This window comes from Ostrea edulis, chromosome 6, assembly GCF_947568905.1.
Source record: "Ostrea edulis chromosome 6, xbOstEdul1.1, whole genome shotgun sequence".
NCBI classification, from domain to species: Eukaryota; Metazoa; Mollusca; class Bivalvia; order Ostreida; family Ostreidae; genus Ostrea; species Ostrea edulis.
Window position 1 is genome coordinate 62,611,012 of NC_079169.1, and position 26,767 is coordinate 62,637,778.

At 35.7% G+C, this 26,767-nt stretch overlaps 1 protein-coding gene and 1 long non-coding RNA gene across 2 annotated transcripts in view; both read left to right on the forward strand.

Moving 5' to 3' along the window:
- LOC130046888 (uncharacterized) overlaps nucleotides 1–26,767 on the forward strand; it is a 146,618-nt gene that overhangs the window by 38,841 nt on the left and 81,010 nt on the right. The gene's annotated exons all lie outside the window — the stretch shown is intronic.
- Nucleotides 7,677–19,655, forward strand: LOC125648009 (sulfotransferase 1E1-like). The gene is made up of 5 exons (XM_056140344.1): nucleotides 7,677–8,034; nucleotides 10,175–10,498; nucleotides 12,067–12,173; nucleotides 13,565–13,757; nucleotides 19,425–19,655. Exons 1-5 carry the CDS (start codon nucleotides 7,869–7,871, stop codon nucleotides 19,532–19,534), a joined length of 900 nt encoding a protein of 299 aa, XP_055996319.1. The 5' UTR covers nucleotides 7,677–7,868; the 3' UTR covers nucleotides 19,535–19,655.

Here is a 26,767-nt window from a genome sequence, read left to right on the forward strand (position 1 = left end):
ACAAGTGAAGATAAGGAACAATTATCAATCTCAAAAGACTTATAAAAGATGCAAAATTATTAGAAGGGCAAACATGGACCCCTGGACATACCAGAGGTGGGATCAAGTGCTTCGGAAGAGTAGGCAATTCCTGTTGACTGTTCTAACCCAATGTGGTCTCTATATCTTGATCAGGTAAACGGAGTAATTCGTAATCAAAATCAGTAGGTAAAGAACGGCCCAAAATATGTATGAAACACGCTAGACAGCATTCGACTTGTATTTGCAAATAAGATCGTGATAACAGCCATAGAATTTGCTAAATCCTTAATCTAAACGTGACTTTTAAAACCTTTGTAACATCAACATATTTGGTAGGAGCCTGCCTCAATTTGAAATTTGATCATACGAAAACATGCTCTAGCATATGGAATGAGCTGGGAGACATGAAGACTATGTGCAGGTAGTATTGGAATGTTGCTACACAAAGATGGCGAGTTGAGGATGGGTTGTCAGAAAATTGTGTTCTTAGTTCGCCATAAACATCTATAAATATCCAAATATGAGGCATATATGGACGACTTGGTGGGTTTTTTTTTATTTCGAGTTCACTGGGATATAGGTAAAACGTTGATATATCTTAATGTCGAGTTCAAGGCCACAGCCAGATATTTCTTCTCAAATTCTGCCAAAGAATACAAAAAGCTCAGCTAATAATGAAACATAATTTGTGTCTATGGGAAATCTAACAGACAGTTGAAAGACCTGAGCACTATAAACTACGTATTTCAATATCAACTTGAGAGTAGAATCAAGTGGTGTATAACGAAGCATTTTTTAATAACTGATCAGAGATTGCAAGATATGAATATTTCCGTTTTATATATTTATTGGAAAAGCAGCTTTCTATGATGTCGAAAAGCTTGGTCTTTAAATTATCGTGGGGAATGGTCGTGCAAAGTGTTGAAAATCATGTTTTTATACTGTTAAATTGGGAATGGTTTTGTGATTTCAAATTTACTTAAACCTTTTTAGATTTGTTTTTAGAATTCACAATTGATTTACGAGTACAACACTTCTTAGAGATGGTACACTACGTCTGAAGGTTCTCATTGACAGCAGTTAATGTTTTCACGAGGAGTAAATAATCCACCAATAGGTCTCTGTTTACAAGGGTTTTTGTATAGTTTTGGAATCTAATATAGGTAAGGTAATTCATATCCATTCGTTCCATTAACTGGGATATCAAACATGTTATGAAGAATTTCATCGTTGGAAAGGGAACCTGGAGTAAATGTTGGTACAACCAAATGTGGAATTACGACCAAGTTCCTTTAAGATACAGTTGTAATAATGAGATAATCTTGCTACAAACTTTGCTAGCTGTAACAAATACAAAATCCTCATGTAACCTGTTTAATTCTTTTAACACGTCTGGTTTAATGAACACAGAAAGATAGACAGTAGGCACTTTTTTAATATGTCTGATACGAGATTTCAGTACTCCTCTCAAACTTTTTATCATTCATTCTAAGGTGTCAAGTTCTTCATATTTAGCTCATCGTCTGGCATAATCTCCGATATTATTCATGACAGAGATTAAATTCTGTCGCGAATTAAAAGGTCAGGGCTCTTTGAAAGTTGGATGAAAGGTGACGATAACAAAGTGATCAGTTACCTGATCAAGACATAGAGCTCACTACGGGTGTGACTGGTCGACAGGGGATATTTACTCCTCCTAGGCACATGATCCCACCTCTGGTATTATCAAGGGGCATCTGTTTGCCCAACTCTCTATTGTGTATTATATATACTACATATGCCAGAAGTGGTGTTAATCAAATGTGGATTTTAAAAAATTCTAAAGAACTTTTAGTAAACTTGAAATCGCAGAATTTTTCCCAAATCAATAATATTAAAACCTATGACTTTTCAACACTATGCACGACCATTCCTCACGATGAATTAAAGACTATACTTTTTGATATCATAGACAGTTGCTTTTTCAACAAAAATGGAAAACGGAAATATTCATATCTAGTGATCAGTCATTCAAAAACTTACTTTGTTAAACACCACTCTGATTTCACGCACAAGTACTCTGAAGTTGAAATAAAAAATATGCTAGAATTCCTCATTGACAATATCATCGTGGTCTTTGGTGATCAGGTCTTCCAAGAGTCTGTTGGAATTCCCATGGGCACGAATTGTGCTCCTGTGTTAGTTGACCTGTTTCTATATTCATATGAAGTAGAATTTATTCAAAAACTTCGATGTGAGAAGAAAAATCTCTCGCTGTGGCCTTCAATTCGACATTTCGATATATCGATGACGTTTTGCCTATTAACAATAATAACTTTCATTCATATGTCGATTTGATATATCCCTGTGAGCTCGAAATAAAGGACACCACAGAGTCGTCCACTTCCGCTTCATACTTAGATATTTTATTGAAAGTAGACATTAACGGCAAACTGACAACTCAACTGTATGACAAACGGGATGATTTCAGCTTCTCCATCGTCAACTTCCCATATTTATGTAGCAATATTCCATTATCACCTGCATATGGTGTTTATATATCTCAACTGATTCAATATGCAAGAGCTTGTTCTGCGTATAGTCAGTTTTTAAATAGAGGTAAGCTACTGACAAACAGGTTGATGGTACAGAGGTTTCAACAACCTCAATTGAAGTCAGCATTTCGCAAATTCTTTGGTCGTTATAACGATCTAGTTCGTCAATACAACATATCATTGGGTCAAATGCTGTCTGACGTGTTTCATACCGATTGTTAAGCCGTTCTGGACACACTGATTTTGACTGCGGATAACTCCGTTTACCTGATCACAATAGAAGGCTCACGACGGATTTGACCGGTCAACAGGGGATGCTTACTCCTCCTAGGCACCTGATCCCACATCTGGTATGTCCAGGGGTCCGTGTTTGTCCAACTATCTATTTGTATTGCTTATAGGAGTTATGAGATTGATCACTGTTCGTTATCTTCACCTTCTTCACAACTCCTATAAGGAAAGCAACACGGAGAGTTGGGAAAACACGGCCCCCTGTATATCATAGAGGTGGGATCAGATGTCTAGGAAGAGTAAGCATCCCCTGTCGACCGGTCACACCCGCCGTGAGGCCTATATCTTGTTCAGGTAAATAGAATAATCTGTAGTCAAAATCAGTGCGCAAAGAACGGCATAAGAATCGGTATGAAACACGTCAGACAGTATTTGACCCAAAGATAGGTTGTATTGGCAAACTAGATCATTATAACGACCATGGAAATTGCATAATGCTGATTTTAAAAGAAACCCCTGTAACATCATTTCGTTTGCCAGTAGCATGCCTCGATTTGAAACCTGATCATACGTAGGATAAGCTCTTGCATATCAAATCGGAACCCCTGTACCATCAACTTGTTTGTCAGTACCTGTTTCGAATGAAAAACTGACCATAAGCAGAACAAGGTCTTGCGTATGAAATCAGTTGAGAGATATAACCACTATATACAGATGATGGTTGAATATTGTTTACAATGTGTTTCTTTGTATTAGCGACATCAGAATTTTGGAGCAGATCAAAGATCTGGTTTTAATCAGATTGGTTGAAGTCACTTGTGAAAGTTGTACAAGAATGTTGGGAAAAGGAGTTGACAGGGGTGCAAGTGATGCTTGCGTAATACAAAATAGGTCGGGTTCGGAAATTTAATGATGATCCAGTAGCAAAACCCTAAAAAAAATGTGATAATTGTCAATCAAATTTCTGTTGACCATTAGAAATATCTTCGTTATTAAGCATTGTAAACATTTAAAATGGAAAACAAGATTTAAAAATTATCTGTTCAAATTTTAACCATGCCCTTAAAACGTAACGATTACATAATATTGTCGGGAGACTTTAATTAAATATGAGCTACTAAATGCAATGATCTTCAATTATCTTATTAAATGTATTTACATCAGAAAACGAACACTAGTGTGTAATAACAACGGTTCACCCATACAAGTTTTTCATTATTTACGTTAGGAAACACAACATAATCGAGTTACTAGCTAAAACAGTTGCACATAAAAGTATCACACACTCAGTCAATGATCTGTGACTTAGCAACGCGTTTCACTGCAAGTTTTGTTTTAAATATTTAAGTTAGGAAACAGCATGATTGCTTCACTACTTCATACACTCACGGATATCTAAAAGATGACGCAGCGTTAATCTACAAAATAACAACGTTTCACTCTTCATATATTCACGTAAGAAAACACAACAACGCTACGTCATACACTCGCGTAGCAAAATATCACACATTCAGTCAAGTAAGCATCGCGTTATTCCATGACATAACAACACCTCATATATTTGTTATGTAATACTGGATTTGGCTGTGGATAGGACATGTATCCAGAATGCACCCAACTTCCATCCCAAGGGTTGCTTTGAAATGGACACCAACTGGCAAGAGAAAAAGAGGAAGACCAAGAGAGACCTGGAGAAGATCGGTGGAGAAAGAAATGAAAGATAACAACTGGAGTTAGGGACAGGTCCAGAAATGGGCAAAGAACAGATCAACATGGAAGTCTCTGGTGACGGCCTTATGTGCTGACCAGCATGAAAAGGACTAATGGTAAACTCTTCATATATTCACGTAAGAAAACACAACAACACTACGTCATACACTCGAGTAGCAAAATATCACACATTCAGTCAAGTAAGCATCGCGTTATTCCATGACATAACAACAACTCATATATTTGTTATACAATACAGGATTTCTGCATCCCTGATATGAACATAGGCACGCGCCCTTTATCACACACCCTGTATCAGCACCCTTTACTTTATCCTTTATTTCACCCCTTATCGTACGTTTCTGGAACACCTCTAGTTTTCATTCGTAGTACCTCGGACTTTTTCCGCTTGGAAGCAGACGATATGATTTTGTAAACAAATGGAGAAAGATAGAAATGGGAGAGAGGACGCTGGGATTGTTAGCGAGGAAATTGGAGAACTTGAGGAATTGATCGAGTTGGTCAAGATGTAACAATAATTTTTAGCATATAGTAATAACAAACTATAAAGAATTGAAACAATTTATCTAAATTGCTATGTTATGTCATATACCGGTACATGTATTCATTGAATATCTTAAATCATTCAAAAACAGTAATCGTTGTTTTTAACTTTTATCCGTTAATGAGCCCTTAAAATTCACTATTTTCAAATATATAATAAAACAACAATACATGGCCAAATCTGTATCACACTCCATATCAACCCTCGACCAATATCAGCCCTTGGGCCTACAGATTTGTGATACAGATGTGATACATATTTGGTCATATATTATTCTATATTTACGTTAGGGAGCACACCATGGGTGTTTCACTATCTCATACACTTGCGCAGAAAAATAAACATTCAATCGAGAAAAAATTGCGTTATTCTTTGACATAGCAACCCCTCACACTTTAAGTTTTTAAATATCTACCTAAGGAAACTTAACACGGTTGCATCACACTCATTCAAGTAAACATTGCACTACTCTGTGACAAAACAACGCCTCATACTTCATGTTTCTTATTATTTGCGTTAGTGAACACAACACGACATAACAACGCCCCACACTTCTAGTTTCTCATTATTTAGGCCTATGCGAGAGAACACAATAGTATTGTGTTCCATATTCACGCAGTTTAAATGAACATATGGTTATCATATGCCATATTTTCTCATTATTTACGTTAGGGACCACAACTTATAACCAAACGAAGCCAACTTATTCATGCAAACTATTTTGGTCTACGGGGATGTGGTGAACACCAAGGCCTGAAATGTGAACAGTTCACAGTTGGATCAGACAAATTTGGAAAATTCAGCGGTCGGAAAACCAAAACGTACAAAGGCCTGAAATGTGAACAGTTCACAGTTGGATCAGACAAATTTGGAAAATTCAGCGGTCGGAAAACCAAAACGTACAAAGGCCTGAAATGTGAACAGTTCACAGTTGGATCAGACAAATTTGGAAAATTCAGCGGTCGGAAAACCAAAACGTACAAAGGGCTTTGAATGTGAAAAACAAATTGTACCCGGAATTGATCGTTTTTCTTTATTTTGTAAAATATAATGTGAAACATTGAACTGGTTTTCTTTGCACTTTCTGAAAAAAAATGGTCATAATTATTTCTACATGGAATATGATGTGTATACGGCGAAGCTAATAGAAATGATTAGAGGATAACCAACTTTGTGATTGGGCATGTCTAATAAAGGTGTTTTTCATGAAATACCATGCAAAATGATCTGCGAATGATATTATTGTTTCGCCGCCTATCTTCCCATCAATTCTTAAAAATTATTATTTGGTAAATGATTTTTATGTCAATATTTATATTGATATTAATTTTCATTAAAGTTGATTTATTTGACAAAACAAAGAGAGATAAATCTATAATTTGGGTTAAAATCACCATAGAAATCAATGGAAAACGGAAAATATATTTAAAACGGCTTTCTCCCCCGTGAAACACAAATTCCTTATCTTTTGTTGTTGTTTAAAACCAAAACAATGTTCATTCTTTGATCAATCGCAAATGAGGTTAAACAATGAAAAAAGATTAACCTTTTTTTACCCAATAATATACAGTAATTTGACAATTTAAATGATTATTCATAAAAAACAAGAAACATTTTAAAATATATGACGTTTTAAAGCCTGGTTTCAAGGAGCAAAGTTTTCTAACACCCCCCCCCCCTCCTCCCCTCATCAAAAGGAGTTGTAAGTAAGAGCAATTTTAGAATTGATCAATCAACACCGATATTAAAGTTAATAATCAATTACTAATGAATTCTACTTTGCATTTAAAAAATTCCATCAGCAAAGTTGCAAAGCTTTTTGATATATACAAGTTGAAAATGTTGACGGGAATCCGGAGTTCTTCATCTGCTTCGCCATGCTTATTATCGCGAGATCTACTGAAAAACCAAAAACATCGACATCAGCGCGAAAATGTTTACTTGTTTAACACGGACTCGAGCCATTCCAACTCAAAAAAAAGTGTTTCTGTTCGTTTGTTTTTACTTTGATATGAAATTAAAACCTTTCATATACCGACGAAATTGCTTTCTCCTCCGTACTTGCACATCGATGTAAACACTACCTTATTTCGGCATATACAAAATAATCTGACAACCAGAAGTTCACCTTCAGTAGGTTAAACATGGAGCATAGTATGAATCGAGAAATTGGATTATATATCGAAATTGTTTGAAACAGTAGAATAGAGTCTCACAAATCGTAAGTTGCAAGTTGTAATTTATATGCTGACATATATCATTTTTGCTTTGTTTAAGTGAAGAAAACCAAAAATGTTCAGAATTATATATATATAAAGTATATATATATATATATAAAGCACAAACAAACAATCATAACACCCAACCTTACGTTTACCCCATGGATCTAAACGATGCATGTGAAAATCAATTAATTAATATAAAGCACTAAATAATCACAACTAGGTACTGACAATTTTCGCCCCAGCCCGGGATCGAACCAGCGACGTACGGCATCCACCGCCTAGCAAGACTGTCAAACCAGTGCATATATATATAATAAGACAATGATCTGTAGAGGTACACATGTATATCTTACCACGATATACCGTCTCACAGTTTACTAGCGATGTGAAGGTTATTGTAATCTACGATGGTAGTCTCAGGTGATAATGTTTTTATTCAAAATCAGTTGACACGAAATTCAAGAACATTATTTGGAACTAGATAAAGCAGTTATCCACCGTGTCAAGAAGTAGAACGATGAAATTGAAATATTAGATCGAGGAAATCTATATCAGTATTGCGTATTACACGACGATTACACCATGGAGGAAAATGGAGATTGGAAATCAACACCTATCATTGAGTTCGATGGAATGATGTTACCACCCTTTCCTCCGTTACGTGAAGATGTCAAGAAAAGGTTTGAAGAAATACGGAATCTTGCATGCAGAAAAGATGATATCATACTGGCTGCTTATCCAAAGTCAGGTATGTAGACATACAAAAGGTAGTTCTGGTATCTATTCTGCGAGTAAAATAATACAGGAAATATACCACCTTGATTGATTTGAATTTCATCATGTTTTTCGCTCCGCGGAGCGAATTAGCATGTATTCTACGTACTTAAATATAGCCTTTATTCCGTAAATGTGAATGAATGATTTTTGCTTTTATAAACGGAATAAATAGCACGATTATAAAAAGTCAATAGTTAACACGTATAACCAAACATGTCAAACTAATTCGCTCCGCGGAGCGCATAACATGATTATGCTTTTCTAAGTAACAAGATATAGCTTTTCAGATTGAACATTTTCGTTAAATGAAAACTTATATCTGTAAAATGGAATTTGTGTTTCTCAGGGGGAGGTGTATTAAATATATTTCCGTTTTCCATTTCTCTCTCTAGAGAAATACCTGGTATTAACACAATTCATAGTTATCCCATTCTTTTGTCAATAATTTAGCATAAAAATTCATATAAATATCTATATTGACATAAAATGATATAAGAATGATAGCTTTTAAACTTGACCAGAAGGTAGACATTGAAACGATATTATCATTCTTGGTTCTTTATGTGGAGAGGCAAAGAAAATGAACAGTAATCTATCTCATAACTCCATTAAGCAATACAAAATAGAAAGTTGGGCATACACGGGCCCCTGGATATACTGGTCAGAGGTGGGATCATATGCCTACAAGGAGTAAGCTTCCCCTGTCGACCGGTCACACCCGCCGTGAGAGTGTTAGGATTTTAAAGCTTGTGATATCGTCATAACTGTACATGATCACACAGGTAGATGGCGATAATTAGGATTTCATTCACATATTTTATGAATGATTTCAGCAGCCTTTCATGTACGTTATCGTATCGTCATGGCATAAACAATTTAATCATTTGTGATACTGATGTTGATATTTCTTCTACTACATGAATTCCATGAAAGCACACACTGCTTCCTGATCTCATCATCCAAGGGAATCCCGTAGGGATCCGGGTTAGAATAGGTCCTCAGTACACCCTTGCTTGTCGTCAGTGGCGACTAAATGGGGCGGTCCTTCGGACGAGACCGCAAAAACCGACATCTCGTGTCACAGCAGGTGTGGCACGATAAAGATCCCCCTGCTTAATGGCCATAAGCATGGTGCCCGGAGAGGGCCATTTGCAAAAGCGTGACTGCGCGTTAGTCACAACACGCCGTCACGCCAACAAGCAACGCGCCTTTGCACTCTCACGCCAACAAGCACTGCACCTTCGCGCTCTCACGCCAACAAGCAACACACCTTCGTGCCGTCACGCCAACAAGCAACGCGCCTTCGCACCGTCACAACAACAACCAATACGCCTTTGCGTCGTGTTGCTTGTTGGTGTGTCGGTGCGATGGCGCGTTGCTTGTTGGCGTGACGGCGCGAAGATGTGTTGCTTGTTGGCATGAGAGCGCGAAGGTGCGTTGCTTGTTGGCGTGAGAGCGGAAAGGCGCGTTGCTTGTTGTCGTGAGAGCGCGAAGGCGCTTTGCTTGTCTACGCGAAGGCGTGTTGCTTGTTGGCACGAGAGCGCGAAGGTGCGTTGCTTGTTGGTGTGATGGCGTGTTGTGACTTATGCGCAGTCACGCTTTTGCTAATGGCCCTATCCGGACACCATACATAAGTGCCGAGGATAGGCCTAAATTGTGCAGACCTTCACCGGCAATGTTGACGTCTCCATATAAGTGAAATATTCTCGAGAGGGATGTTAAACAATATGCAATCAATCAATCAATCCAAGTCTCTTTACAAATCGTATCAATTTGAAATTCTGCTCCAATGTTTGAGAAATCATATGTTGTATTTGCATCAAAGGTAGGTGCAAGTAAACGACGTTCTAATTTTCTACTTTATTGCACCACAGCTAATTTGACAACTCGGAATGATTTAAACATATATTAAAAGTTTATACAATGATTTCCAACTTCATTTACCAGTAAGGATGAGAGTTAATTGCACGATATCAATTAGTTTTAGTAAGCACTGTATAATTTCCTCCAAAATCACTGAGAATACCGTTAAGATTTAGTCGTAGCATATCATTAAAATCTCAAAAGCATTTGCCTTTCTAACTACCTTAATTTCTCCTCTGTTTCTCCAGGTACACATTGGGTTTGGGAAATTGTCTGCATGTTACTCAAAAACAAACCCGAATATTCGAAAGAAGGCAAAGAGTGTTTGTTTTTGGAAGCCATACCGGATATAAGCATGGTGGACAACATTACCTCTCCAAAGCCATTTAATACGCATATTCCCTATAAATGGTTCCCAAAGCAGCACACAGAAAATGGCGGAAAGATTATCCACGTCCTGAGGAATCCTAAAGATGTTGCTGCATCATTTTATCACCATGCTCGCAATACTGAAGAATTTGGTGAACTTTCAGACTTCAAATCATTTTATGAAAATGTCTACATGGGATCAGGTAAAATCAAAATTTCCTAACTTCTTTCCACATTTGTTTGCTATCTTTATGGATATACACAAACATCTTTGCATGCATTTTCAGTTACTTAAAACCTCTATATGGAAGGTGAAGATAACGGACAGTGATCAATCTCATAACTCCTATAAGTAATACAAAATAAATAGTTGGGCAAACCCGAACCCCTGGACACACCAGAGGTGGGATCAGATGCCTAGAAGGAGTAAGCATCCCCTGTCGACCAGTAAAATCTTCTTTTCCACAAAAATATTACTTTTTATGCACCCATTTTTTGCGCTATGAGTTTTCCCGTCCTTTTGTATGTTCATGTGTTAGCTATTTAGTGTCCGGGTCATATGCATGCTGGGAGAAAGTTTCGTCGTGTTCCAAAATTAAATCCTTATGGCCTTCTGTAATTTTATGGTTATACATATTTAAATGTTGTTTAGATTATATCTTGTACACCATGCCTAGGACCATCATACTTGGTCATTTGGAACATCTTGAAAAGATGTATATCCAGGGATCCGTATTTGTCCAACTATCTATTTTTTATTGCTTATAGAAGTTATGAGATTGATCACTGTTCGTTATCTTCACCTTTCATTGTAACACAAAGGTAGTCACCGTGACCTCATTCAAAAACAATTATAACTACATATTCAAGGCATGTTTGGATTATATCTAAAGAACTGCAAGGTCCAGGATCATCAAATTTAGTTGATGAATTTTGGGAGGGGGGGGGTGGCTCTGATCCAATTTATTATGCAGCTGTCTATGCTGTCAAAATAGCTAGTGCTAAATTCATCGCGAGGAGTGATTGTGTAAATTGTTGGACAATCATACGCTTTGATGCTGTTGATTTTTGAAAAGTTTGAAAAGGTTTCTGATTTCAAATTTAGTAAAAGTTCTTTGGAATGTTTTAGGATCCACATTTGAATTATATCACTTCTCAAGTATATTGTGGTAAATACGTCTGGAATTTCTTCAAAGCATTTTTAAATATTTCTATGAGTAGCAAAGATCGGGGCTTGGTAGAGCATTTACTGGATCGAGCGATGTATCTCTATAAGGGTGTTTATGAATTTTGGAATTCATGTACGATAATTCATATGTACTCGTCCCACTGACTGGAATATTCAATTTGTTTCACACTGAAGTGTGATTTTCGCCTCTTCAAAAGGGACTTGGAGGAAAAGTTGGTTTAAGAAATGTGAAAATAATGCCAAGTTTTTTTTTTACAATACAGTTGTAATGATGAACCTTACAAACAAAGACAATTTTGTTAATTCTTTCTCAGCTGGAACCAATAGATGGACATATTCCTCATGTAACGTTTCTATGTGATTACCATGCGAGATAATGTACAAAAAAAGGTTTACAATATCAAGAGTAAGCAAAACGGTATTCTGAAATCCTTCCACCATCCCCCACCCCTCATTTCCACTCAATAAATTCAATTATACCAAATCAAAATTCTATTGGGATATGACCTACAATAATAAAACCAGGCTAAATTCGATAAACATTTGTGATACGATAATGCTTATTAATCTTGGTTTTTCCAGTTCAGCCATTCGGGGGATGGTTTGCGTATGAAAAGGAATTTGAACAAGCGGAAATAAACGACACACACAATGCTATCTTCACAGTACAATATGAGAGTTTAAAAAAGGTATTCATTTCTCAATGTAATATGTCCTGGTCATTATCTACATTGCATTGAAGCAAATCATTATCGTAAATTATTTAATTATATTCATTGTGTTTTAATTCATAAAGGGATCAGGTTTATGCAAATTAAATGAGGTTTTATCTTCATTTATTCAATTGTTCTAAAGTATATAACAGTATTTGTTTAAAATCTAGAGTCCAGCAACAAGCCAAATATTTGACGTTGATGTGAAAGATGCTGTTATATTCATGTACAATTTACACGACCATTCCTCAAGATAGATTAAGAAATAAACTTTTTGAAATGATAGACATTTGCTTCTTCAAGAAAAATGGAAAAATATTCATAGCTAGTGATCAATCATTCAGAAAATTACTGTTCAAACACCCCTCTGATTCTACGGAAGTTGATATTGAAAACATTCTGGAGATACTCATCATCGTAGGTTTTGGTGATAATGTATTCTGACAGTTTGTTGGATTTCTCATGGGCATAAATTGTGTCCCATTATTAGCTAACCCGTTGTTTTATTCATACGAGGTATAATTTATTCTAAAGCTTCTCCATAAGAAGAAAACAATCGTACTTTGGCCTTCAACTCGACATTTAGATATTATCTATTAATAATAATCCTTTACATTTACATGTGTATATGTCGATTCAAGATTTCCAAATGAACTCTAAATAAAAGAACAACAGAGTCTTTCACATCTGCTTCATACTTAAATATGTTATTGAACATGTTAACGGCAAACTAACAAGTCCATATTATGACAAAGAGGATAACCAGCTTCTCGTCAATTTCCTATTGTGTAGCAATAGTTCATGATCACCTTTATATGGTATTAATGTTTTTCAATTGAATCAATATGGACGAGCTTGTTTTCCGTATGATAAGTTTTTCAATCCAGACTGTACTGCCAAATAAGTTAATATCAGATGGGTTTTAAAGTAGACCTATACTCGGCCTAAGTCACAATCAAATGTAAATGCGGAACCACGCGTCCGTTTTCCGAAATGTGGTATTTTAAAGTCTCGTTTAAAGTCAGGATTTCGCAAATTCTATGGTCGTTATAACGATCTAGTTTGCGAATACAACCTGCCATTGAGTCAAATGTTATCTGACGTGTTTTAAACCAATTGTTAAGACCTTTATATACTGATTGTAACTACGGATTAAACCCTTTACCTGATCAAGATATAGGAGTGATGACGGATGTGACCGGTCGACAGGGGATGCTTACTCCCTTAGATACCTGGTCCTACTTCTGGTGTGTCCCTGGGTTGGTAGTTTTCCTACTTTTAATTTTGTATTTTTATAGGAGTTACATGTATGAGATTAATCAGTGTTCGTTATCTTTTCAAATGTATTTCTATTGTTTGTTCTATAGGATCCGATAGGGGAAACCAAACGACTAGCCAAATTTCTAGACGTTGATGTGAACGATGAAATTATAGCTGAAATAGCTGATAAATGTAGCTTTAGGAAACTGAAAGAAGCCAATGCTACGGTCAAAGATCACTCACGGTTATCAAAACTTCATCCAAATTTCCGTGAAATAATGATGAAAATGTATCGGAAAGGTAAGATATTCATGTATGCACGTGAAATAATGTGCAAGTATTACGGGATATACGAACTAGAAAAAGAAGTTACGACAATTATGCGTCACTTGAGCAACTTTTGTATACAATTTATTGATGGCTAAAGACGACTCAGTATTTATACAAAAATATCTGCCTGGTTTGAAAGATAATTTTCAGAATGTTGCAAGTGAATGCCCTAGTACCAAAAACATGAGTTATTGGATTAAACTTCTGATGTTTGGTAGCGGAGATTAAACCATAAAAAGTTTATTTCCTCAACCTCATCCACGTATGTGGAGATGTATTTTCTCGAGTCATTAGAATAACCGACTGCTATGAAATGAGATAAATAATCACAATTTTCAATCTCTAGACACGTACATGCAACAACGTCGACATATAACCCCCTCTTCCCCCAAACACGTCTGCCCCCCTGCAGTTTTATTGTCATGTGACGTACTTACCGCGTTAATATCATATACCTAGTAATGAATCAGCCCTGATACACCTATTTTAGCTAGGGTGAGACAGCTGTAAGTAGGTAGGGCTGTCTCTCCCTAAGGGCCGAGATATGTTTGTCTCGGCCCGTTGTCAAGGGGCTGTCTCGCCCTCAAATTTCAAATGGCTATTCCTTCTTTAATCTTTTGAAATCTAACATAACTACATGAAAAAATGATGTTAGACACATTTTTTTTTCAAATATAATACGTTCTTCCACGACGAAATTTAATTCAAGGAGAAAAATTAAATAAAAACGTTTTCAAAAACAGCGCTAAATTGTAGCGAGTGTCTAAACAAAGGGGGGGGGGGTAACCCAAGTAACAATTGTTTATTTAGAACAATAACACGTTTAACTTCATTTAAAAACAATCAACATTCTAGGCGATAGAAAACAGTAGGAGAATTATGGAGGGTGATATTGAAGCATTTTCAGGAATTCCCGGTCCTAATGGAGATCAAAATGTTAATTTACGGCAATTGTGATGTAGAAAACTGCTTGAAAACGATTTCTGAAATCTGAAATCCCGAGGACTTGGCAATATCTTCCGACGTATTTCAATGACTTATAGATGCTAAACAGATGGGAAACGGTAAAATAAAACTTACTTCAGTACAGAGTGTATAAGGTAACATTTCCTAAGCAAAGAAATAGTAGCATCAGATCTGTAAACATTCCTGTTCATACGATGACGCCACGTAAACAAATTTCCACAACTCTTACATATTACAGGGTATATGAAATAATGAAAACGGGCGAGTTTGGTAAATCCGAAAAAATAAATAAAAATAATTCTTATTTCCAATTTTAGTATTAATTATCAAATCCCTAGGAGCTGCTTAATAGTATATACATGTAAAACTTATACGGTACCAATTTGGATGCACATGTAGATGATCAACACGGTGATAGATGTGACGAGTCCAGATTCTAGACCACATGAAGGGATGTCCATAATTAATCATCCAATTGTCGTGACCAGCAATGGAATAAAGCTACAAAACCCAGATTTTGGCATGTTTCACAATGCCAACAGTACTGCAAACATAACCATTAGAGTAAATTCACTGAAGGAATGAAATATTGTCAAATATCGTTGTACAGTATACCATGTATTTATGTTTGGGTCAATACACCCCCCTATTTTTAAAAAAATCTTTATCAACTTGTTGTGTTTTAGGTATATGATATAAACAATATCACACTCTAAAGTTGATCTCGGACCTGGGATTGCTCGGGCCGAGATCAACTTTGTCATTGGTACAACGTTTGTCATCAATACAAGCAAAAATCGATATATTAGCTGGTCACTTGTTCTAGTGGCGATGAAAGTTAGCAGAATTGCAAGGTTGAGTCGATGATGTGAACTCATGGATGTAATGAAGGATATCCCTCTTTGGGTTTACGATTTTTGTGCTTGGGCTGAACTGCCTTTCTTGCTAAAATATTTTTAAAAATATTACATAGGTGGATGCCTTTGTTTGATTATTTTATTTCACGAAAAATTATTCTTATGTTTAAAGTTTTATATCATAAGATTCCAGAGTATTTGAATGTTTTTAGAATGAGGTAAACACAAGAAATACCAGACAGAGCTCTGATATTTTCATTTATGTTGCAAGAGATAAAACAGAATATTTTAGAAGATCTTTTATCATTTCAGCAGCAATTTTATGAAACTCAATACTAGATTTTATTAGAGAATGCACAACTACCACATCTTTTAATCAGCCTATCTCAAACATTATTTTGATACTCAATAATACTCATGAGTTTATTGTCTCTTTTTATGTAGTTCTTAAGTACTTCGTTACTAGCTTGAAAATACGGATGTATATTTATATTTAATTGCTGTGATAAAATTTCAAATTAAGGATTATCTCCCTCATGCATAGCTCTTATCCTTAGACGAATTTGAGTCATCTTTTTGACACTCTGTTTTTTTCCCCTAAAATAGCTTTAGCAAGTTTATTGTTATTTCGGATTTCAAACATTTCAGTTGAGCATCACTGAAGATACATTATTTGTCAAAATGCTCATCTGGTGCATCAAAATTGGAACCGTATTATAAGTTTGACATGTATGTATATGAACTGATATTTTCATATTTTGTGATATATGTTCTCGATATGAATATATGTTATAAACAGGATCACAATGTAAATTGATTTGAATAACTACATTGTAATTGTGCAATCCCGTATAAATAAAGGATATTATCATTATAACGGCACATTTTTCTCCTTTTGCTCCCCATCCCTCTACTTTCACAAATGAAGCTAAACTGTACCTGTATTTACTTTTTCCTGATACTAATTAAAAATAACTAACTTGAAAGTGTTTGCCTATTGGGAGTTACCCAAGTTAACACAGAAAACGTGATCTCATTGGGCATACTAAATATTAAAACCGCGACAGAATCAGAGACGAAATAATGGTTCCGATATTCCGTATTGGTAATAATCAAAACGCGATTCTTTTTCAAAATAATGATTGATGATATGCACGTACATAAGTATATATAGGATTATGCCTTACTGCCGTTAGGTGTCGACATCCTCCTCATATATGTAAATCAGTAATCAAAGATACTATCAAACGCCTTATTGAAAAAACCCCGTGAGAAACCAGGTTAGAATAAGTCCTCCGTACCCCGTGCATGTCATAAGAGGCGATCCTTCGGGCGGTCCTTCGGATGATACCGCAAAAACCGAGGCCCGGTGTCGCAGTAGATGTGTTACGATAAAGGCCCCTTCCTGCTCGAAGGCTATAAGTAGCAACCACCACCCATTTTTTTTTAAAAAAATTACCGAAAACAATAAAAATCAGGTGTAATTACCAATTTTGAGTATGCTGATTTCAAATCTGGATTTCTTTTACTCCAATTTCTTATAGAAAATGAGGTATAGTGTCTCAAACACCCCTACCGTCAGGTTGCCAAAAAGGAAAATGTTTCATTTCGCATCAAAAAGTGACCCAACTTTATTTCTTGAAACACCATTACCCAAAACAATAAAAAGCAGGTGTAATTACCAATTTTGAGTATGCTGAATCCAATTCTGAATTCCTTTTACTCCACTTCCTTACAGAAAATGAGGTATAGTGTCTTTAACACCCCTACCGTCAGGTTATCAAAAATTGAAAATGTTCCATTTCACATTAAAAAGTGACCTGAAAGTTATTTCTTGAAATAAGGCATACAACAGAAAAGGAAAACAATTAATACTAAATTGTTCCATGAACATTCTTAGTTGTTTTGGAAAGAATATATCTCACCTCTGGACTTCACAGATACAGGGAAAGAAGAGGAATACGGAGCGGATCAACGATCTTAAATTTAATCAGATTGGGTCATAGCCTAATGAACTGATGAACTGGAGCAAAAGTAAAATTAATAGGAAAACTGATTTATTAAACACCAGCAAGTCTTTTCCGAGAACTTCTGCTAGAGCTGTCGGGGGGGGGGGGGGGGGGTGAGTTGCATCATTATCAGAATTTACCGAAACAGTGGACTCTCTGGACAGTCTGGGGGCTGAGCTAGTTGCATCAGAACTGACAGAAGCAGAACTCTCTGGCCAGTCGGGGGACTGAGTGGTATCAGAATCTATTATTTATTTATTTTTATTTTTTCAAAATTCAGAAATTTAAAAACTGCATGATCAGATTTTTTTGTAACACTAATAATTAATGTCCCTTTATTGCGATGACTCTTTAAGTACCAACCATGATATTTAAAAAAAAAATGAAATGAAATGATAGATAAATAAATAAATAAAATATTTGTAAGTTAAATTACTTTATTTATCTGTAAGTAAGTCACTAATTAAGTGTAACTAGTGGCAGTACAACTTGCAAGTAAAAATTGCATCATCTGTAGCTTATGACCCCTTTTACCTTGCCTTGTAATTAATATTGTTGAAAATTTGGCAAATAGCATTTTAACCCCCCAGTCCATACCCCACTTTTCTTTAAACGTTAAAAATCCAGCTAATTCAGTGAGGGAAAAATGTCAGTACCATATTTCGAATTTCCTCTAGACTATATCAAATTAAATACCGCACTGCTATCAGTCAGAGATTGACACTGGTAGGGGTATGGGGACCTGCTCTGCGAGTGTTGTGGAAAAGATTCTGATGAAAATAAAGATTCACTAATTCATAAATGTAGAAACATTGTATAATTGTATACCACCGGTACGTTGTGAGTACGTTAATAATGGGAGTTATCTTTCCTTGGATATCTAAATCAATCAAATACTATATGAACACGGGCAATTATCGTCCATGTTTGACCTCAGTATAATTTATTCATTCATAAACTGTATTAATATGTCACTCTTTGCTGCGTATTTCACCGTTAAGTAAATGTTTACATATACTCGCTCTGCTAAATCGCTTCAATCTCAAAGGGATTTTCTGGAATATGCCTAATCACGTGAGATACGCTAAATATAGCTATTTTAGATCCGAACGATCAACTTCACATCATTCCTAGGCTCTAGGTTTATCCATACTAGCACGTAAAAAATAGGGTGGAACCTCGTCCCACTTTTCCTGTAGAAATAAAAATAGAACATGACGCGCCACCTAGCGAGCGTGGTTGTTGCTACTATAAGGGCCGAGCATAGTCCTAAATTTTGCAGCCCTTCATTGGTAATGGTTACATTTCCATATGAGTTAACGATTCTTGAGCGGAACGTTAATGAATATACAACCAACGAGTCTTATGGAAAATTTCCATTTTTTCGAGTTTTCATTATGTTTATGGTACAAATAATTTTCGAAGTAGAAAGTTTCTATACTCTTGTCAGTTGTTTTTGCATGTTTGTTTACGTCCCGTCGATAATTTATCACTCATATTGAGACGTCACCAGTTGTAGGTAACGTATCACAAATTACGGCCGTAGCAGTGAGGATTCTTTAATGTGCCAACACATGCTACGATTTGAGACCTCCACCTTTTAGGTCATATCCGAAAGACCCGTGATTCTCACTACTTGATACCGAGCGTTTGGCAGAGTAGCAATCAGTATCTATGTTTACGTCTTAGGTTTGACACGATCAGGGCTAAAAGTCACGACCTCCCGGTTACAAAGCCACCATAGAGACAGACACTGGATTTGGAGATTTATATGAGGATTATGAATATTGTATTGTCTCTTACAGGAGAGATTGGTGATTGGAAGAACCATTTTACAGTGGCTATGAATGAACAATTTGATGCAAAGTTCAAGGAAGAAATGAAAGACTCTAAAATTGAAGTGCAATATGAATGATTGAATAGATGTCAATTTTCATTACAGAAAACACGTTTGAATTTTTTAATTTACAAATTTGAAATTAAAAATAAGATTTATAATTTGCAATGCTGAAAATAAACTCCGAAGTTTACCTAAACTGTGTTTTCCTTAATTTAGCACCGATCTGGCATAAAGTCCTTCAGGGTAGACCTGTCCCTAAATGAAATTATGATGCTTTGAAGAAAAGGTAAAGATAACGAATAGTGATCAATTTCAAACATGTAACTCCCACAAGGAATACGAAATAGAGAGTTGGTCAAATATGCACTAACCCCTGGATATACAAGAGATTGGATCAGCTGACTTGGAGGAGTAAGATCCTGTCGACCGGTAACACCACCCTGAACTCCATATCCCGATCAGTTAAAAGGAGAAATCTTAATGTTACAATACAATAGGATTTTAAGGGATCTTAGCTAGTCGAAAGTAACATAAAATTTGTAGGAAATTAACTTAGAATTAAATTAGAAATGTTTTTGACAACCAGGGTTATCAACAAGTGAAGATAAGGAACAATTATCAATCTCAAAAGACTTATAAAAGATGCAAAATTATTAGAAGGGCAAACATGGACCCCTGGACATATCAGAGGTGGGATCAGGTGCTTCGGAAGAGTAGGCAATCCCTGTTGACTGTTCAAACCCAATGTGGTCTCTATATCTTGATCAGGTAAATGGAGTAATTCGTAATGAAAATCAGTAGGTAAAGAACGGCCCAAAATATGTATGAAACACGCTAGACAGCATTCGACTTGTATTTGCAAATAAGAACGTGATAACAGTCATAGAATTTGCTAAATCCTTACTCTAAACGTGACTTTTAAAACCTTTGTAACATCAATATATTTGGTAGGAGCCTGCCTCAATTTGAAATTTGATTATACGAAAGCATGCTCTAGCATATCGAATGAGTTTGGAGACATGAAGACTATGTGCAGGTAGTAATGGAATGTTGCTACACAAAGATGGCGAGTTGAGGATGGGTTGTCAGAAAATTGTGTTCTTAGTTCGCCATAAACATCTACAAATATTCAAATATGAGGCATATATGGACGACTTGGTGGTTTGTTTTATTTCGAGTTCACTGGGATATAGGTGAAACGTTGATATATCTCATTGTCGAGTTCAAGGGCACAGCCAGATATTTCTTCTCAAATTCTGCCAAAGAATACAAAAAGCTCAGCTAATAATGAAACATAATTTGTGTCTATGGGAAATCTAACAGACAGTTGAAAGACCTGATCACTATAAACTACGTATTTCAATATCAACTTTAGAGTAGAATCAAGTGGTGTATAACGAAGTATTTTTTAATAACTGATCACAGATTGCAAGATATGAATATTTCCGTTTTATATATTTATTGGAAAAGCAGCTTTCTATGATGTCAAAAAGCTTAGTCTTTAAATTATCGTGGGGAATGGTCGTGCAAAGTGCTGAAAATCATGTTTTTATACAGTTAAATTGGGAATGGTTTTGTGATTTCAAATTTACTTAAACCTTTTTAGATTTGTTTTTAGAATTCACAATTGATTTACGAGTACAACACTTCTTAGAGATGGTACACTACGTCTGAAGGTTCTCATTGACAGCAGTTAATGTTTTCACGAGGAGTAAATAATCCACCAATAGGTCTCTGTTTACAAGGGTTTTTGTATAGTTTTGGAATCTAATATAGGTAAGGTAATTCATATCCATTCGTTCCATTAACTGGGATATCAAACATGTCATGAAGAATTTCATCGTTGGAAAGAGAACCTGGAGTAAATGTTGGTACAACCAAATGTGGAATTACGACCAAGTTCCTTTAAGATACAGTTGTGATAATGAGATAATCTTGCTACAAACTTTGCTAGCTGTAACAAATACAAAATCCTCATGTAACCTGTTTAATTCTTTTAACACGTCTGGTTTAATAAACACAGAAAGATAGACAGTAGGCACTTTTTTAATATGTCTGATACGAGATTTCAGTACTCCTCTCAAACTTTTCATCATTCATTCTAAGGTGTCAAGTTCTTCATTTTTAGCTCATCGTCTGACATAATCTCCGATATTATTCATGACAGAGATTAAATTCTGTCGCGAATTAAAAGGTCAGGGCTGTTTGAAAGTTGGATGAAAAGCGACGATAACAAAGTGATCAGTTACCTGATCAAGACATAGAGCTCACTGCGGGTGTGACCGGTCGACAGGGGATACTTACTCCTCCTAGGCACATGATCCCATCTCTGGTATTATCAAGGGGCATCTGTTTGCCCAACTCTCTATTTTGTATTATATATACTACATATGCCAGAAGTGGTGTTAATCAAATGTGGATTCTAAAAAATTCTAAAGAACTTTTAGTAAACTTGAAATCGCAGAATTTTTCCCAAATCAATAACATTAAAACCTATGACTTTTCAACACTATGCACGACCATTTCTCATGATGAATTAAATACTAGACTTTTTGATATCATAGACAGTTGCTTCTTCAACAAAAATGGAAAACGGAAATATTCATATCTAGTGATCAGTCATTCAAAAACTTACTTTGTTAAACACCACTCTGATTTCACGCACAAGTACTCTGAAGTTGAAATAAAAAATATGGTAGAATTCCTCATTGACAATATCATCGTGGTCTTTGGTGATCAGGTCTTCCAACAGTCTGTTGAAATTTCCATGGGCACGAATTATGCGCCTGTGTTAGCTGACCTGTTTCTATATTTATATGAAGCAGAATTTATTCAAAAACGTCTACGTGAGAAGAAAAAATCTCTCGCTGTGGCCTTCAATTCGACATTTCGATATATCGATGACGTTTTGCCTATTAACAATAATAACTTTCATTCATATTTCGATTTGATATATCCCTGTGAGCTCGAAATAAAGGACACCAGATAGTCGTCCACTTCTGCTTCATACTTAGATATTTTATTGAAAGTAGACATTAATGGCAAACTGACAACTCAACTGTATGACAAACGGGATGATTTCAGCTTCTCCATCGTCAACTTCCCATATTTATGTAGCAATATTCCATTATCACCTGTATATTGTGTTTATATATCTCAACTGATTCGATATGTAAGAGCTTGTTCTGCGTATAGTCAGTTTTTAAATCGAGGTAAGCTACTGACAAACAAGTTGATGGAACAGAGGTTTCAACAGCCTCGATTGAAGTTAGCATTTCGCAAATTCTATGGTCGTTATAACGATCTAGTTCGTCAATACAACCTATCATTGGGTCAAATGCTGTCTGACGTGTTTCATACCAATTGTTAAGCCGTTCTGGGCACACTGATTTTGACTGCGGATAACTCCGTTTACCTGATCAGGATATAAGGCTCACGGCGGATGTGACCGGTCAACAGGGGATGGAATTTGCAAAATGCTGATTTTAAAAGAGACTGTTGAAACTCCTGTAACATCATTTTGTTTGCCAGTAGCCTGCCTGAATTTGAAACCTGATCATACGTAGGATAAGATCTTGCGTATCAAATCGGAACCCCTGTACCATCAACTTGTTTGTCAGTACCTGTTTCGAATGAAAAACTGACCATAAGCAGAACAAGGTCTTGCGTATGAAATCAGTTGAGAGATATAACCACTATATACAGGTGATGACTGAATATTGTTTACAATGTGTTTCTTTGTATTAACGACATCAGAATGTTGGATCATATAAAATCAGATTGGTTGATGTCACTTGTGAAAGTTGTACAAGAATGCTGGGAAAAGGAGTTGACAGGGGTGCAAGTGATGCTTGCGTAATACAAAATAGATCGGGTTCGTAAATCTAATGATGATCCAGTAGGAAAACCCGGGAAAAAAAACTTCTCTGTGACAAAACAACGCCTCATACTTCATGTTTCTTATTATTTGCGTTCATGAACACAACACGACATAACAACGCCCCACACTTCAAGTTTCTCATTATGTAGGCCTATGCGAGAGAACACAATAGTATTGTGTTCCATATTCACGCAGTTTAAATGAACATATGGTTATCATATGCCATATTTTCTCATTATTTACGTTAGGGACCACAACTTATAACCAAACGAAGCCAACTTATTCATGCAAACTATTTTGGTCTACGGGGATGTGGTGAACACCAAGGCCTGAAATGTGAACAGTTCACAGTTGGATCAGACAAATTTGGAAAATTCAGCGGTCGGAAAACCAAAACGTACAAAGGGCTTTGAATGTGAAAAAAACTTTGTACCCGGAATTGATCCTTTTTCTTTATTTTGTATTAAATGTAAAACATTGAACTGGTTTTCTTTGCACTTTCTGGGGGGGAAAATGGTCATGATTATTTCTACAAGGAATATGATGTGTATACGGCGAAGCTAATAGAAATGAATTTATGATTACCAACTTTGCGATTGGGCATGTATAATAAAGTTGTTTTTCATGAAATACCATGTACAACATGGAAAATGATCTGCGAATTGATATTATTGTTTCGCCTCCCTACCTTACGATCAATTCTTTAAAAAATATTATTTGGTAAATGATTTTTATGTCAATATTTATATTGATATGAATTTTCATTGAAGTTGATTTATTTAACAAAACAAAGAGAGATAAATCTATAATTTGGGTTAAAATCACCATAGAAATCAATGGAAAACGGAAAATATGTTTAAAACGGCCTTCTCCCCCGTGAAACACAAATTCCTTATCTTTTGTTGTTGTTTACAAACCAAAACAATGTTCATTCTTTGATCAATCGCATATGAGGTTAAACTGTAACATATGAGACCTCGTGTGCTAATTTTCATGTTAAAGTATGTCCATTCTGGATAAGATTTATTATAATTATTGTACTTGATTCTAAATTATTTTATCGAGTTTAAGCAGCATGTATTATGTCTTGTTTTAACTTCAGATTTTGTTCACATAACTTATAGTCATACCCTTCGTGTTTTGACAACATCCCCATTTTGGATCATTTGTGTACAAATTTTGTTCTTTAAATTCCTTCGCAAATACGGCAAAATAACGCTTTACCTTGAATTACAACTGTTAATAATTACCAGATATTCTACTTTGTGCAGTCTCGAGTTGTGTCAATAATTATTTCCAAGTGAAATTGTTCTTTACCGCTCGCGAACTTCTGGATGTTAAACCATGCATCCTCTCGTCTGAGCGACCGCTTCACTACTCATCATGTCATCTTGTGATTCTGCCATCTGATTTTTCATCATTTAATTATGTTGTATATTAATTTTACCATGAATTAATGTAAAATGATGCTGACCACTATTTTTGTCTATATTTACCTTATGGTGGTGAACTATTATCTTATTTTATCGATCTCATCGACGCACTAAGTTGTGAAGTTACACTTCCGTATTTGCATATATCCTTGCGCGCACTACTTTAGAAGGCGCCCAGATTCAAATCTTCATTTTTATAACAAAATAACGTAATCTTAGATATTTTTATTCATTAAACTAATTACAGAATTTAATGTCAATATTATATAGGCAATCCGGACAAGGCCTTATACTGTTCCTTAAATGTTAATAAAGGGTTTTAATTCAGCTTGTCCGGAAATTGGGAACTGTTCGGAATTTCCATAGATCCGTACAGCGTTTGGATTGGGTATAAATTTTCCGGACAAAAAGGACAAACGTTGATTGGTCGTAGAAGGTTATATTAGGAACCCAGCTTCAGCATCTCGTCATTCTTGAATCTTCATCCCTAGGGTTGACATATTCAGAACCAAACCTTCAGAGAAAGTCTAAGGTATTCAAGATGATAAATCTTGTAGTGGATGATGCTAATTTCTATAAGGACTTTGCGTGTCCGGACAGGACAGTTTTCGAGTACAGATATTATTCCAGTCATGTAGTGTAGTAGTTTGTTTATTTATAGTTCGAGTTATTAATTAGGGCTTATGACCGGAATATTTCTAGGAGTTAATCGTTTCCAAGTTCAGAGGTGTATTCGTTAGTTTAATTAACGTTTATGTCTTAATAGTTGTCCGGATAATTTGTTCGGATTCCAGAGTAGTTTACAAAGCTAAGTTCACATAGGTTATTTTTGTCCGGAATGAGTTGTCCGGATTTTCGGCATTATTTGTCCGGATTCCAGAGTAGTTTACCAAGCAAAGTTCACATAGGTTATTCTTGTCCGGAATGAGTAGTCCGGATTTTCTGCGTTATTTGTTCGGATAAGCCTTTTAGCTAAAATAAAGTCATTTTAGGAATATACTTGTTAGAAATAATTCAGGCTACTCATAATAATTTGTCTTATAAGTTAAAGGTATCGTAGTAGGATATTAAGGGCATTTAAGAAGTTTAGTGTCAGATATAGTTTATTTACAAGATTTAGATTTCCTTATAGTTAGGACTGTCCGGATTGACGCATGTTAAATTATTTTCGGCAAAACCTGAGTAATAAGTTCTTGAAAGTGGCAATAAATTATGATCTTATTTACACAAAGTTGTTTTACTTTGAGTTCGAGAACGATGGTCGCTTGCAGATACTTGTTAAATATATTAACTGTAGAATGATATCCAAGTCTCACCCTTTTTTTATTGGGTCACATATTGTCTGAATGGTAAGCATCTCATTCGTTGTTATTGTTTTTTTTATGTTGCCACCCTCAATAAAAACTTGTCATGCCTGACAAAGGAGTTTTTATTTTGTGACAAGAGTCCGCTCGACTTGTTACAAACTAATGAAAAAGGAAGATTAATTTACCCACTAATATACAGTAATTTGACAATTTAAATGATTATTCATATATATCAAGAAACGTTTTTAAATATATGACGTTTTAAAGCCTGGTTTCAAGGAGCAAATGTTTCTACCCCCCCCCCCCCCCCCCCCCCCCATCAAAAAGAGTTGTAAGTAAGAGCAATTTTAAAATTGATTAATCAACACCGATATTAAAGTTAAAAATCAATTGCTTATGAATTTTACTTTGCATTAAAAAAATTTCATCAGCAAAGTTGCAAAGCTTTTTGATATATACAAGTTGAAAATGTAGGCGGGAATCAAGAGTTCTTCATCTCCTTCGCCATGCTTATCATCGCGAGATCTACTGAAAAACTAAAACATCGACATCAGCGCGAAAATGTTTACTTGTTTAACACGGACTCGAGCCATTCCAACTCAAAAAAAAGTGCACGTTTCTGTTCGTTTGTTTTTACTTTGATATGAAATGAAAACCTTTCATTTACCGACGAAATTGCTTTCTCCTC